This window comes from Saprolegnia parasitica, assembly GCF_000151545.1.
Source record: "Saprolegnia parasitica CBS 223.65 unplaced genomic scaffold supercont2.7, whole genome shotgun sequence".
Taxonomy (NCBI): domain Eukaryota; phylum Oomycota; class Saprolegniomycetes; order Saprolegniales; family Saprolegniaceae; genus Saprolegnia; species Saprolegnia parasitica.
This window is the reverse complement of record NW_012156401.1, coordinates 752,956-769,139: the sequence shown is the minus strand read 5'-3', so window position 1 is coordinate 769,139 and position 16,184 is coordinate 752,956. Positions and strand designations below refer to the sequence as shown.

General features: G+C 60.1%; 2 protein-coding genes across 2 annotated transcripts; both read left to right on the top strand.

The window, feature by feature from the left end:
• Window positions 1–857: 857 nt before the first annotated feature.
• Window positions 858–2,175, top strand: SPRG_03016 (calcium/proton exchanger; the record flags this gene model as incomplete). The annotated part of the gene is made up of 1 exon (XM_012341597.1): window positions 858–2,175. One exon carries the CDS (start codon window positions 858–860, stop codon window positions 2,109–2,111), a length of 1,254 nt encoding a protein of 417 aa, XP_012196987.1. The 3' UTR covers window positions 2,112–2,175.
• A 388-nt stretch (window positions 2,176–2,563) lies between these two features.
• Window positions 2,564–15,495, top strand: SPRG_03015 (hypothetical protein; the record flags this gene model as incomplete). Its single annotated transcript, XM_012341596.1, has 5 exons — window positions 2,564–3,342; window positions 3,392–4,219; window positions 4,264–4,426; window positions 4,459–15,051; window positions 15,097–15,495. 4 exons carry the CDS (start codon window positions 2,564–2,566, stop codon window positions 11,575–11,577), a joined length of 8,889 nt encoding a protein of 2,962 aa, XP_012196986.1. The 3' UTR covers window positions 11,578–15,051; window positions 15,097–15,495.
• Window positions 15,496–16,184: the final 689 nt, after the last annotated feature.

Genomic DNA, 16,184 nt, shown 5'->3' with positions numbered 1-16,184 from the left:
AGACGCGTACACTGTACATCGTGCACTTGGAGGTAGGTGCAACAGGTGGCGACTGCGCAAAGATTCGTTTCGACTTGAGAGTGTCGACTTGACGAAGTCCCACCCAGCGAACCGCCCCACAAAAGAGTGGTCATGGTTGTAAGCCACAGCGTGGGTCGCTGCCGCAACGCAGTGTGAGCAGCTTGTGCAGTTGGCTCGTTGAACAAAGCCCACGTGGGCGCTGCGTATCTAAAGCACTGCGGCGCTATGAGCCCAGGATTACGCAGGAAGCGCTGCTTTACAGCACGTATATCCTGGGACATTGTCAATCAAGTTTGACTCGACCGGCTCTCGATAGAGGCGTGCGGCGGGTGGATCAACACCGTCGAGTAGTACAGTGCCCCGACCTGGTGAGTCGAGTGGTGGAGGACGGACGACCACCTGCGTACCCATTCCTTTCTGCAAATGCATCCAGGATACGAAGCCATGATGTGCGCGCAGGTGCGTGTGTCCATGATCATTGAATCCTGTCTCTGGCTTTGCCATGGAGGGAGTACTTGGGGGCATGCTGAAAGGCTGTTAAACCTCCTCAAATACAGTGTTTCTGCGACTAGAACAAGGACAGCGACTAGAATCTCGACTAGGTCTTTGACGCGTGTCACCTTGCACGTCCAGACGCGAGTGTGCAGCGTCTTCGCGCCTCCTCGTTGCCTGCTCGCACCACTTTTATTAGTAACCTCACCCGCCTCACGATTCAAGTGACCAACGCGACATCGCGAGGTGATTGGTTGATATATCCGGATAATGATTTTTGTATCCGACATCGAAGATTCGCGGGGGTTTCCTCCTGCGTTTCGTCCGCTCATTTTGAGTTTCAGATGATTCTGAACAAGGCGAAAGAAGAGCTGCGCCGGTCGCCGCCGCCCCAGCACGACCATGAGCTCTCGTACGCCCAGCGTAGGATGAGCACGAAGGAGAGCCTCCCGCTCATCTCGCCGGCGCCGACGGCCCGCGCCATGGGCTCGGAGCTCGCGACCAACGTCTCGTGCTGGCTCACCGAGTCGTACATCAACACGCTCCTGCTCTTCGTGCCCTTTGGCGTCTGGTCGTACTACGCCAACTGGAACGCAGCGTGGGTCTTCACCTTCAACTTCCTCGCCATGATCCCGCTCGCGCGCACGATCGGCGATGCCACCGAGGCCGTCGCCTACCACGCCGGCGACACGATCGGCGGTCTCGTGAACGCGACCTTTGGCAACGCCGTCGAGGTCATCATCGCCATCTTTGCGCTGCGCGAAGGCCAAATCGCCGTCGTGCAGTCGTCGCTGCTGGGCTCGATCTTGTCCAACCTCTTGCTCGTGCTGGGCTGCTGCTTCATCGCCGGTGGCACCGCTGTGAAAGAGAGCAAGTTCAACGATACGTCGGCGTCGGCCAACTCGTCGCTGCTCATGGTCTCCTGCTTTGCAATGCTCGTGCCGTCGTACTACCAGTTTACGAGCTACACGGACACGACGTACTCGACCGAGCAGACCGTGCTGCACCTCTCGCACATCTCGGCCGTCTTCCTGCTCCTCATGTACCTGCAGCTGCTCTACTTCCAGCTCAGCACGCACGCCCATTTGTTCAACGCCGCCGAGGCCATGGACGCCGACGAAGACGAAGAAGAGCCCATGTCGATGCGCTCGGGCCTCCTCGTGCTGGCCGTCGCGACGGTCGGTGTCTCGATCCTCTCGCAGTTCCTCGTCGACTCGATCGACGGCTTCGTGTCCTCGACGCAGATCAGCAAGTCCTTCGTTGGCATCATCATCCTCCCGATCGTCGGGAACGCCGTCGAGCACATCACGGCCGTCCGCGTCGCGCTCAAAGACCGCATGGAGCTGGCCATGGGCGTGGCTGTCGGGTCGGCGACGCAGATCTCGCTCTTCGTCGTGCCCGTCACGGTCCTCGCCGGCTGGATTCTCAACCAGCCCATGACGCTCGCCTTCCCGACGTTCGAAGCCGTCACGTACGTCACGTCGATCGTCATTGTGTACGCGATCGTCGCCGACGGCCGCTCCAACTGGCTCGAAGGGTCGATGCTCCTCACCATGTATGCGCTCATTGCCGTCGCGCTCTTGTGGATCCACGTCTAGATGGCTCAACCACGTTTAGACGTATTCTTAATAATACCGTAGGAAAGATAGTTCCAGTAGTCGATTTTGTTGTGTACATGTCTTCAACATGCTATGGACACCGCGCTTGGGGACCACCAAGCGCGGGACCCTCCGTCCTTCCCAGCCAACTCGCTCGAACGTGCGATGACAACTCCGCGTAGAAGAAGCCAAGGACGTTTGAAGGTGCAGCGTGCTGGTCATGACGCTCACCCGTACTACGCCGTATGCACTCGAACGGACTCGATGGTGCGGCGACGGGCGGGATAGATGACGACTATGGCAGCAGGATATTAGGATTGCACTGAAATGGCGACAAAGAAGTCGCCTTCCATATATTTTGAGACGCGCATAGCGGCAAATATGCAATATGGATCGTATCCGGATTCGCCACAACGCTTCAAGATCCCATTCACGGTCTTTCGATCTTTGGCATGGGCCGCACGGACGACGACGACGACGCCCGCCGTGTATATGTGCTGCAGCTGCTCGCGTCCATGTGGCGGGACGTGGACGTGGACATGGGCGCTCTCGCTGGCGCGGACGCGCTCGGCTCCTTCCTCGACGACCCGGCCTGCAGCATGCTCCAAGCGCGGCTGGTTGACAAGGCCGTCCATCTAACGACGAGCATGGCATGGGACGATACGAGCAACAACGCAGCGCCGGCCCGCGCGGTCTTGCTCGTCAAGGTGCTGCCGGCGCCGCTCACGGCCGAGAACCTCTCGACCAACGTGCACGTGACGTCGATGACCAACTCGCCTGTCTTTAGCCTCTTCCAGTCCGTGCACAAGATCTACACACCGCTCCTGCTGCAAGGCGCGTCAGGCCGGCTCTCGCAGAAGCTCAAGGACGTACTCCTCGAGCTCGATGCGGGTCTCCAGACGCTTGTCCGCGACAAGGGCGACGACCTCAGCAGCAATGCGAGCGACAACCTCTTTGGCATCGTCACGCTCCAGGACGAGATCGCGTACTGGGAAGCGACGACGAGCGGCCGGGACCGCGACCGCGCGTCCAAGTTTTCGCGGTCGTTTGACGCCATCCACTCGCGCTACGCGACCTTGGAGGCCCTGAGCTTTGAGGAAATGGGCGACCTTCTCGACGACACCAACAACACGCTCGACGACCTCTGGCGCGCTGACCTCGAAGGCAGCGCGCAGTACCCCCAGGCACGCATGGTGCACATCATCGGGCTCGTTGCCCAAGCGCTCCACAGGTCTCCTCTCCCTATCTCGGCCATCTCGTATCCACATATTATTCTGTAGCTTTATCATTGCGCAGGCCGGCACGGTCAACGTATGGCGCGGTCCGTTCCACGCGGTCCATACGGCGCTCGTGCAGACAATTGCGCTCTGTGAAAAGTGGTGTGGCCACGTCGAGCAGCTTACCAGCACGTTTTGGCCGTCCTACGACGAGCACCCGTGGCGCGGCCCAGCGCACGTCGACGCCTTTCTCCCGGCCCTCGCGTCGCGGCTCCGCGAGATCCTGCGCCTCCGCACGACGTACGAGGAGCTCGTGTCCCTCGCAAACGAGCCACTGCCGCCGACGGCCTTTGATGTATTCGAGCGCGTCTACCCGCTGCACTACAATGCGTACACGGTGGGTGCGTGGAAGTCGGCGGTGGCCGCTTTCGAGACAATCTTGGCGCCAATCGAAGCCCAAGTGGGCGCAAACCTCCAGGAGCGGCTCTCCTCCGTACTCTCCAAGCCCACGACGGCGCTCCGGTACCTCCAGCAGTACAAGCACCTCCTCACACGCCCCGCGATCGCCTCGCTCCTCGCAAGCGAGCGCGATAGTCTCCTCGGCCAGCTCCTTGCGCAGCTCGATCAGATCGAGTCGGACTTTGAAACACGCGGACCCGATGAAGCGCCGAGCGGGAAAAACCTCTCGCCCAAAGTCAACTACATTGTGTGGGGCAAAATGCTTAGCAACCGGGTCGCGCACCTCGTTTCGCTGGCAACGACGGTACTGAGCGACCTGCCCGGCTTCCGAAGCTTTGAAACTGCGGCCGACACCGTGCTGACAAAAGTCAAGGGCATGCTCACCGAACACGTCCGGTCGTGGCAGGACGACGTGCATGAGAACCTCCGGACGTCGGACCTCAAGCTCACGGGCGGCTCATCGAGATCGACAAGAGCGGCAACCTCACCGTCAACTACAGCGAGTTCCTCGTCACGCTGCTTCGCGACGTGCGGACGCTCGTCGAATTGAGCGACGGCCAGCCGTGGGTCCCCCCCAAGATCCTCGAAGTCGCGACCGAGGCCGAAAAGTACTACCGATTCGGCGTGACGCTCAAGAAGGTCGCGAATTCTACAATAATATGGAGGCGCAGATCATCGACGAGCAAAAGCCGATGCTCCTCGAGGCGCTCATGGCGTTTGAGGGGATTGTCAAGCGCCCGGGAAAGCTCTCGACCGCCACCACCAAGACGTCCAAGCCCAAGGCCATTGACGTCACGTGGAACAACTTGGACGAGTGCGAAGAGTACGTCGGCATGCTCCAGCAGGCCGCGGACGCGCTCTCGATCGAAAACCGCAAGCTCCGGCGCGCCCACGACAAGATTGGCGACGACCTCGTCTTGCTCATGGACGTTGACTTGCTCCGGTTTCCCGACAAGTGGAAGGATCGTCTGGATACCATCCGATTGTTTTTAACGACCACAATTCGAAAGTACGAAGCGTCGTTGACAAAGCGCTGGCAGCTCTACTGGGACCACCAGCTGTACAAGGTGCTCGAAGCCGCATACCAGATCGGGCTCGAGAGCCTCAACGAAAACCTCCCGGATGTCAAGGTGGACGTGATCTTGCCGCCGAAAGGCCGTCTCGCGCTCAAACCGCCGATCGAAGACGTTCGAACCAACTACTACAAGGCCATGAAGAAGTTCATCGGGCGTCCATCGATCTTCAAGGGGTTTGCGAACCCTGCTGTCTTTGCGCCCATGACCGACCACAACGCCGCGGGTATCGTGCACGTCTACCGCAACGGCGAAAAGCTCTTCGCCAAGCTCGAGGCGGTGCTGGTCGAGTACGACGAGTGGACGTGCCTCACGCGCGCGCCTGACCTCGACAGCGTTCTCGAGTCTCTCCTCGTCGACGTCGGCGACTGGGACAGCAATCTCAAGGCGCTCAAACTCAAACGCAAAGAGTGCGACAAGATCCCCGACATGCTCAAAGTCGACTGCGTGAGCGTCTCGTTGAGTCCACTGAAAGCCGGCATTGACGACCACCTCACGCGGCTGCAAGACAGCCTTCTCCAGAGCCTCCGCAAGAGCATTATGACCCACTTGAAGCAAGTGGAAGAGTACCTCGACACGTCAATGGAGAAGCTCAACAAGCGGCCCCACAGCATCGATGAGATTGGCGCCGCCAAAGTTGACTGGAAGAGCATCGACGGCCAGCGCAGCAGCTTCCAGGCGGTCGTGGCGACGGCCGAGAAGAAGAAGGCGCTGCTTCTCAACTCGACGACGGGCGGCAACCTCGACACGACCGACGTCGTCTCGCGTCTGAGCCAAATTCCTTCCAAGTGGGAAAACTTTGAGATCGCGCTGGAAGCATTCAATGAGATGATCGAAGAGCAACGAGAGAGCTTGAAGGGCGAGCTCGAAGCCAAGGTCATCGAGTGCAACGTCGAAATCGACAAGTTTGGCCAGCGCTGGTGCGCGCTTAAGCCCGTCGAGCTCTCCAACTGGGCGAACGAAGAAGTCGAGAAGATTTACGTGGCGCTCGTTGATTGGCGCGACCAGCTCAACGACATCGCGGGTCGGGCCAAAGGTCTTGTGGACAACTGCACAACGTTCCAGATGACGGTTCCGACCTTTGACGGGCTCGGGAGCATCGAAGCCGATATTGGCAAGGTCGAAACCAACTGGCGGCTCTACAAGGACTACTACGCCGAGCTGGATGTGCTCGCGAGCCAGGACTGGATCACGTTTCGTGAAAAGATCTTTGACCTCGGCGACCTCGGGGCCAAGTGGGCCGAGGCGCTCAAGACCGTTGAGCGGACGAGCGTCGTCGAGCGCATTTTGGACCACACGGGCCATCTCAAGCGCGCGCTTCCGACGCTCAAGCTCTGCCGCGGCGACCCGTTCAAGGAGGAGCACTGGACGCAGCTCTTCCGGAAGCTGGGTATTCCAAAAGGCGTGGGCCTCATGCAGCTCAACGTCGGCCACTTTCTTGGCTGCCTCGAGGTGCTCGAGGCCCAAGCCACACTGCAGTTCGTCAAGGTGCTCCACGCGCGCGCCCAGGGCGAGGTTACGATCCGTGATGCGCTCCAGGAGCTTAAGGCGTGGACGCAAACGGCCGAGCTCTCATTGCTCGAGCACGACCCGAACGGGAAGCGCATCTGCATCATCAAGGACTGGAAAGACACGACGCTGGCCCTCGGCGACAACCAGTCGCTACTGGCCTCTCTAAAAGAATCGCAATTCTTCAAGCCTTTCGCCGACCAAGCTTTGCAGTACGAGACCAAGATGGCGCTCCTCGACCAAGGCTTGAACCAGCTCAACGTTATTCAGCGCAAGTGGGTCTACCTCGAGCCCATTTTCAGCAAAGGCGCGCTGCCCAGTGAACAAGCGCGCTTCAAGCGCGTCGACGACGAGTTCCGCGACATTATGCGGCAGGTCGAGACGGACCCCAAGCTCTTCAACCTCGCCGACGACATGCTGTTTCCGCAGCTGCCCGAGCGTCTCGCGACCATGGTCGACCAGCTCGAGCGCTGCCAGAAAGCACTCGCCGACTTTTTGGAGGAGAAGCGGTCGCGCTTTCCGCGCTTTTACTTTATTGGCGACGAAGACTTGCTCGAGATCCTCGGCCAATCGCAAAACCCGGCCGTGATCCAGAGCCACCTCAAGAAGCTCTACCAGGGCATTCACCGGGTCGAATTTAGCGACAGCCAGGACGCGATCTCGGCCATGTGCTCGGCCGCGGGCGAGAAGGTGCCGCTCGTTGCGCCAGTGGCTGTCACGAGTGCTGTCGAAGAGTGGCTCGAGGCACTTACGGAAGAGATGCGGCGGACACTCACCGTGCTCGTGAGCAAGGCGGCGAGTGCGTCGTCGCCCGACTACGCCGAGTACCCGAGCCAAGTGCTCTGTCTTGCTGAGCAGCTGCGCTTCAACACGCAGTGCGAAACCGCCATCAAGAACGGGACCGTCGCCGATCTCAAGCACACACTGCAAGAAACGTTGCGGGAGCTCACGTCCTTGGATTTGAGCAATGAGCCGCTCATGCACCTCAAAGTCAAGGCGCTCGTGCTCGACTTGGTTCACCACATTGACGTTTGCGACCAAGTGGCGCACGTCACGAGCCTCTCAGACTGGCTGTGGCAAAAGCAGCTGCGGTTTTACCTCGACAAGAGTGGAAAAGTTGTCATCAAGATGCACGACGCGTCGTTCGCGTACACGTATGAGTACCAAGGGAATGCGCCAAAGCTTGTGCACACGCCGCTCACGGACAAGTGCTACCTCACACTCACCCAAGGCATGCACATGGGCTTTGGCGGCAACCCGTACGGGCCTGCGGGTACGGGGAAGACCGAGAGTGTCAAGGCGCTCGGCGGACAGTTTGGCCGCCAAGTGCTCGTCTTCAACTGCGACGAAGGCATTGATTTTCAGAGCATGGGTCGCATCTTCATCGGCCTCGTCAAGTGCGGTGCGTGGGGCTGTTTCGACGAGTTCAACCGACTCAAGGAAGACCAGCTCTCGGCGATTTCGCAGCAGATTCAGCTCATTCAGGACGCGATCAAGAACCACGTGCGCTCGATCCAGCTCCTGAGTCGCCACGTCGACGTCGACTTTAACGCGGGTATTTTCGTGACACTCAACCCAGCGGGCAAGGGCTACGGCGGGCGCTCCAAGCTGCCCGACAACCTGAAAGCCCTCTTCCGCCCCGTCGCAATGGGGCGGCCCGACAACAACTTGATTGCGGAGGTGATTTTGGCGTCCGAGGGGTTTGCGGAAGCCAAAGACATTGCGTCCAAAGTCGTGTCGCTCTACACGCTCTCCCGGCAGCTATTGACGCCGCAGCAGCACTACGACTGGGGCCTCCGTGCTCTCAAAGCCGTGCTCAACACGGGTGGCAAGCTCTTGCAGCAGGCGAAAAAAACGGCCAGCACGCGTCTGACGCCGGCCGCCGAGACGGAGATCCTCATCAAGGCCGTCCGCATCAACACGCTCTCCAAATTGACGTTTGGCGACGCGCAGCGCTTCCTCGCGCTCATTGGCGATGTCTTTCCCGGCATTGCGTCTTCGGACATTTCCGGCGGCGACCTCGAAGCCGCGATTCGCCTTGTCATGGCCCAGAAACCGTTTTGCTGCCAAGTGGACGACCTCCAGATCCGCAAGATGCTCCAGCTCAAGGAGAGCTTGGACCAGCGCATGGGCTGCGTGGTTGTGGGGCCGTCGGGGTCGGGTAAGAGCACGGTGTGGCAAGTCCTTCAGCAAGCGATGATTCAATGCGGCCAGCTCGTCAAGACGCACATTATGAACCCCAAGTCGATGCCACGCGAGCGCCTTCTCGGGCACATGGATTTAGACACGCGCGAGTGGCACGACGGTGTGCTCACGGACGCGGCCCGCAAGGTCGTGAAGGAGCCCGAACACGTCCGGTCCTGGATCGTCTGCGACGGCGACGTGGACCCGGAGTGGATCGAGTCGCTCAACTCGGTCTTGGACGACAACCATCTGCTGACATTGCCCAACGGCGAGCGCATCAACTTTGGCCCGAACGTCAACTTTGTGTTTGAGACGCACGACCTCCGGTTCGCATCGCCCGCGACCATTTCGCGCATGGGCATGATCTTCCTCAGCGACGAAGACATGGACATGAAGCGGCTCGTGACCAAGTGGCTCGCGCAACAGCCCGACGCAGCGAATCTCGGCAAGTGGATCGACGAGCTCTTCCTCCTCGGCCTCGCCGAGGCCGCCAAGTACGACAAAGTCGTCGCGACAACGACCGTCGGTAGTATCATGAACGGCCTCTCGCACGTGGCGGGCGCGACGACCCGGTCCGAGTTTGTGTGTGCGCTCATCCGCGGTCTCGGCGCCAATTTGTCGCTCAGCCACCGCGCGACCTTTGCAAAAGCCGTGTTCCTCTTCTCGAACGAGCGACCACCGGACATGAGCGCACCGCTCGACTGCTACTGCGTCGGGTCGTCCTTTACATCGTACGAGACCAAGCGCAGCGTGTACGGCGACAGCGACGTGCCCATCTCGCGGCAATCCGTGGTCCAAACCATGTCGATGCAGCGCGGCCTCGACGTCGTCAAGCCGTGGGTCGAGCGCATGGAGCCGTTCATTCTCGTCGGTCCCGAAGGCTGTGGCAAGAACCTTTTGATTCGCCAAGCGTTCCAGTCGCTCAAAGGCGCGACGCTCTCGGTGCTCCACTGCAACGCGCAAACGACCGCCGACCACGTCATCGCCAAGATTGCGCAGTGCTGCTCGCTCTTCTCGACCAACACCGGGCGTGTCTACCGCCCGCGCGACGGCGACCGCCTCGTCTTGTATCTCAAAGACATCAACTTGCCAAAGCCCGACATGTACGACACGTGCATGCTCATCGCGTTCCTCCAGCAGCTGCTCACGTTCCAGGGGTTTTACGACCCGAACCTCGAGTTCCTCGGCGTCGAGCGCGTCCAGATCGTCGCGTCGATGAATGCAGCGACGACCGTCGGGCGCCACATGCTCTCGACCCGCTTCACGGCTGTCGTCCGCGTCGCCTCGATGGACTACCCGAGCGGCGATGAGCTCAGTGCGGTCTACTCGACGTTCCTTCAAGGCGTCGACGCGCCCATGCTGCGCGAGCCCTCGACGCGCGACAAGCTCGCGACGTCCATGGTCGAGCTCTACGAGAGCGTCCGGTCGAAATTCAGCGTCGACGACCACCGCCATTACCTCTTCACGCCCCGGGATGTGACGCAGTGGACGTTTGGGCTCCTTCGCTACGACCTCGAGCACGAAGAACTCTTGGATGTGGTCGCGTACGAAGCCCGTCGGCTGTTCCAGGACCGACTCGTCGATGTCGAGAGCAAGGCCAAGTTTGACTCGGCGATGCACACGATCCTCAAGACCCAATGGCGCCATAACGCCAAGCTTCAAGACGTCTATTTTACATCGCTCGGTATGAAGCGTGTCGAAGACGCGCTGCTTGTGCCGCTGCGGCGCATGGCGTCCGGGGACTTTCAAGCGGCGGTCGCCCAAGGCATTGTGCTCTACGAACGCGAAGAGAAGGATTTGCACATGCTTTTGTTTGAAGAAATCCTCGACCACATTGCCGTCGTCGACCGCGCGCTCTCGGAGCTCGGCGGCGCGCTCCTCCTTATTGGCTCGGCGGGCGTCGGGCGTCGCACGGCGACGACGTTGTTGGCGCACATGCTCGGGTACAAGTTTTTCACGCCGACGATTACGCGCCACTACAACGCCGCAAGCTTCAAAGTCGACCTCAAGGCGGTGGTCCAATGCGCCGGCATTGACGGCGACCACGCCGTCTTGTATTTGGAGGACCACCATTTCAGCGAAGACGCGATTCTAGAGCTCACCAACTCGCTCTTGAGTGCGGGCGAGGTCCCCGGTCTCTACTCGCACGAAGAGCTCGAGCCGCTCCTGAGTCCGCTCAAAGAAAAGATGCTCGAATGCACCACGGGCGTCTACAAGACCGTGTACGAGTTCTTTGTTGCGCGCGTTCAAGCCAATTTGCACCTGGTCTTGAGCATGGACGCCCGCAACGACGCGTTCATTCGGCGCTGCGAGAGCAACCCAGCGCTGTACACGCGGTGCACGATTGCCTGGATGGGCGACTGGAGCCAGCAGAGTCTCAAGAAGGTGCCCGAGATGCTCCTCGCTGGCTCCGAGCTCCTTACCGACCAAGTGTCCAAAGTCCAGCTGCTGAATCTGGTCCACACCATTTATAGCTCGGTGCAGCTGCTTGGAGCGACTCCCCGCGAGTACATTGCGTTCCTCACAACGTGGTCGGATCTGTTTACGGAAAAGTCCAAGCAGCTTCTTCTTGACGTGACGCACCTCAAGAGCGGGCTGAGCAAACTCGAAGAAGCTTCGTCGACCGTCGACGAGCTCAGCAAAAGTGCCGTCATCAAGAAGCGCGAGCTTGGCGCCGCGCAAGTGTCGGCCGACGAGGCCATGGACGAGATCAAGCGCGCTTTGGACCGCGCTTCCGTCAACCGGCGCGAGGTCGAAGACCTCAAGAAGCAGCTTGCAAAAGCCGAAGAGTCGACGAACGCTCGGAAGCGAGAGATCGAAGACGAACTCAGCGAGATCACGCCCGTGCTGCAGTCGGCGAAAGAGGCCGTCGGCGCCATCAAGTCGGACAACATCAACGAGATTCGGTCGCTCAAGATGCCGCCCGAGCCCATCCACGACGTCTTGTCGGCCGTCCTCATGCTTCTCGGCATCCAAGACACGTCGTGGAACAGCATGAAAAGTTCCTCGGGAACCGTGGCGTGAAAGACGATATCTCCAACTACGACTCGCGCCGCATTACGCCCGAAATTGCCAAGGCCGTCACAAAGCTCCTCAAGGCGAAAGCGGCGTCTTTTGAGCACGAGAATATTTACCGCGTGAGCGTAGCCGCGGCGCCGCTCGCAGGCTGGGTCAAGGCCAACATGAAGTACAGCGTCGTCCTCGCCAAGATCGAGCCGCTCGAAGCCGACCTTGCGGAGGCCAAGCGGTCTCTGGATGCGTCCCAGCAGCGCCTCCAGTCGTGCGAGGGCGAGCTCAAGGCCATTGACGTCAAGGTCGACGAAATGAAGTCACTCTTTGGTGAAAAGACCAAGGAGGCCGAAATCCTGCGCGTCGGCTTGGAGCGCGCCGAAGCCACGCTGCAGAAAGCCCAGGGACTCCTCGGTAAGCTCGGTGGCGAGCAAACTCGATGGTCGGCCCAAGTCAAGGACCTTGAGCAGCGCGTTGTCGAGCTGCCGCTGAAGCTCCTCATGGCGTCTGGCTTTACAACCTTTCTCGGCCAGTGCTCCGAAGACAAGCGCGCGGCGATTTCGAAAGGGTGGGACGCCGCGATGGACTCGGCGACGGTCTTTGACTACCGAAAGCTCCTGAGCTCCGAGTCGGAGATGCTCACGTGGAAGAGCATGAGCTTGCCGGCCGACAACCTCTCGATGGAGAACGGGCTCATCGTCCACTACACCAAGGAGCGGTGTCCGTTCATCATCGACCCGGCGAACGCGGCCACCGGTTGGCTCCAAGCGCACTTGGCCAAAGATGCAACGCGCCCGCTCTCAGTCGTCCAGTCCCAAGAACCGCGGTTCGTCTCACTCGTCGAGCAAGCCGTTCGGTTTGGCAAGACACTCGCGATCCTCGAGGTGGACCTTGTCGAGCCGTACCTGTACCCGCTCATTCGGAAGGACCTCAACCACGAAGGCCCTCGGTACATTGTGCGGCTCGGCGACAAGGACGTCGATTACAACGACAACTTTCGGCTCGTGCTCGTGACGCGCAATCCGGACCCGGATTTGCCGCCGGACGCGCGGGCGATCGTTAACGTTGTCAATTTCACGGTCACCAAGTCGGGGCTCGAAGGCCAATTGCTCGGTGTGACGATCCAAAACGAGCAGCCCGAGCTCGAGTCGCAAAAGAGCGAGCTCCTCAAGAACGAAGAGGAGTTCAAGGTGCAGCTCGCGTCGCTCGAGAAGCAGCTGCTCGAAGCGCTCGCGACGTCCGAAGGCGACATTCTCGACAACACGACACTGATCGAGAGCCTCACACGCACCAAGGCGACGTCGGCGGACATTGAAGATGCGCTGCGCAAGTCGGCGACGAAGAGCGAGGAGCTGGACGACCAGCGGGCGATTTACGCGCCGTTTGCCAAAGATGGCGCGCGGCTCTTCTTCCTCGTCAAAGCACTGCACAGCGTGAGCCACATGTACCGCTTCTCGCTCCTGAGCTTCATCGGGCTCTTCAAGGCGACGCTGGCCTCGAAAATGGACGTGAGCTCGATCAAAGAACGCATTGCGCGGCTCTCGCCCGTGCTCGAGACCAAAGTACTCATGTTTGTGGGGCGGTCCCTCTTCAAGGAGCACCGGCCGATGTTTGGCTTGCACCTCATTCACGGTACCCACCCGGAGGCGTTCGAGCCCAACGAGTGGGAGTACTTTGTCGGCGACCTCATGGCTGACGCGAAGAAGGAAGCGCCGCTGCCCGAGTGGGCCGCGACCGACCGGCGCGATGCATTTACGCTCTTTATGGAGACGTTTCCGCGCCTCGCTTCCAATCTCAAGTTTGACGCGAACGACATTTGGCTGCGCTGGTCCAAGGCCACCGACTGCGAAGTCAACTTTCACGCCAAAGTCGACAAGAGCTTGAGTCCGTTCCAGAAGGTGCTCCTCGTGCAGGCGCTGCGGCCCGATCGACTACAGAGTGCGATCCAAAACTTCATTTGCACAATCCTCAAAGTCAAGACGTTGACGCCGCCGCCACTCGACTTTAAGGACCTCGCAACCCACGAGGCGTCGAGTACGACCCCGGTGTTGCTGCTCACAACGGCCGGCGCCGACCCGTCCAAGGAACTCGAGGAAGTCGCGACCGAGATGGTTGGTCGGGATCACTATTTCGAGGTGGCCATGGGCGGCGGGCAGCAAGAGAAGGCGCTGAGCTTACTCCGTACAACAGCCGAGAACGGCGAGTGGCTCTGCCTCCAGAACCTCCACCTCGTCGTCGCATGGCTCGTGGTCCTGGAGAAGGAGCTGAACGCACTCAACCCACACCGCAAGTTTCGGCTCTGGTGCACGACCGAGGCCCACGACGGGTTTCCCCTCATTTTACTCGAGCAAAGTTTAAAGGTCACGTACGAGTCGCCGCCAGGCCTCAAGAAGAACCTCCTGCGCACATACGCGACGTTTCCGCTCGAGGCCGGCAGTTCGATCCCGCGCATGCAGCTGCTTTTCCTCCTCGCGTTCTTTCACTCGCTTCTGCAAGAGCGGCGCACGTACCTGCCCCAAGGGTGGACGAAATTCTACGAGTTTAGCTTTGGCGACCTCCGCGCCGGCTTCAACGTGCTGGATGTCGCGGCGTCGGCCCCCGCGGTCGACTGGGCGGCGGTCCACGGTCTCATGGAAAACGCGATTTACGGCGGCCGCATCGACAACCCGTACGACCTCCGCGTGCTGCGCGTGTATTTGCAAATGTACTTTGCGCCCGACGTGGTCTCTGGGAAAAACGCCCTCTGCAAAGGCGTCAAGATCCCAGCGTCCGACCGGCGCGACGACTATGTCGCGCTCATCGAGCACTTGCCCGAGACCGACCCGCCCAAGCTCTTTGGGCTGCCCGATAACATTGAGCGATCGGTGCAGCGGTCGGCGTCGTCGGCCGTGATTGCACAGCTGCGTACGCTCAACAACAGCGCCCAAGCCTCGAGCAAGTTTGATCGGGAGGCGTGGCGCGTCGTCCTCGGGCCGCTGATTGAAAACTGGGCCAAACTCACGTCGAGCTTGCACTTGGACCAGGCGAGCAGTGCGGCCAAGGGAGACGCCAAGCCCAATGCGTCGCCGGTCGAAGCCTTTGTGGCGATGGAGAACACGGCGGCGACCGAGCTCGCCGTGCACGTCAACAGCGGCCTCATGAACATCAAGAAAGTCATTTACGGCACGGGCTTGTTGACGCCGGCGATTCAAACGATTGCGGCGTCGCTGCTTCTAAGCACTGTGCCAAGCGACTGGAGCAACCGATGGGAAGGCAGCAGCGACGTCGTGCAAGTCTGGCTCCGCGCGCTCGCGCTCCGAAAGCGCGCGCTGGCCGAGTGGAAGGAAGACTGCGCCAAAGGCTCCTTATTGTCGCGCCCACTGGACCTCTCGGAAGTGCTGCAACCCGGCACGTTCTTGAATGCCCTGCGGCAGCAGGCGGCGCGGACGCTGCAGTGCTCGATGGACGGCATGAAGCTCGTCTCGTGCTGGGACAAAGAGAAAACCACGGGTCCGAGATGCGTGTTTTCATTCGACTCATTGTCGCGATGTGTAGGGACCATCGAGTGGTTTGCGCTCGGCGGGTTGCTGCTTCAAGGCGCTTCCTTTGAAGGCGGGACGCTGCAAGAGCCGTCGTCGGATGCCCAGGAGCTGGTTGCAGTGCCCACTTGCTACGTCGCCTACACGCGCGACGACGACCGCGAGCCGTACGCCAAGGACGCGTGCATCAAAGTGCCGCTCTATTACGAGATCTCGCGCGAACGCATGCTCGTCGAGATCTCGCTGCCCATCTCGGGCGACCCGGCCAAGTGGATCATTAGCGGCGTCGCGCTCTTCCTCGGCGAGTAGGGGAGACGTACGTGTTCATATATGTTGATTGATGAAATGCACTTGTCTGTGGGAGCTAGCATCGTACTATCAGTGAAGAGTACGTACTAGAACTCTCTACTGAGACCGATAGCGATTCGACTGAATTGCCTTTGGCGCAAGGTCAACAAGCTAGAGGCGCTGGAGCCGAATGATCGATGCTGGGTTGTTTGAACCACGTGCCGCTCCGACAGTGTGAAAAAGGCCATTTGTCACATTTCCACCCAGAAAATAGTGTGCGACTTGGGTGCGCCCCGAGCCCTGGCCCGTGCGTGCGTCGCGTCGGCCAAGCGAGACACCTGCGCGTCCATCGGCAGGACCGGTTCTATGCAGCTGAGTCCTCTGCGGTCAGTGCACCTAAAATGGACGCTGCACCTGATTTTCAAAATCAGTCGACACAGGGCACGGATGCTGCTGCCTGTCCGAGTGCACGAGGCCGTACGAATATCCATCGCACTCTTTCCTTCTATCGACACAGTCGTACAGCCAGGTTCTTCGACCATGCACGGGCGCATGGGTGGCGGTCGCACGGGCCCATGTCTACTACTACGCGAGAGTGATGTTTACATCTGTCGCCCGCTTGCCGGCAATCGAGGAGCACGGACAAGCTACTGCTTATCGCTGGCAATCGAATCACAGATCGTACTAGTGTCATTGGTGCAGCTTGCTCGAGGATGAGCTGAGGGTGCCGATCCTCGCGCAGCCGCCGTCGTGCCACGACGAAGGAGCTCCGGGGATGATGTGTCATCGGATTGCACACTATTTGATGGGCGTCTC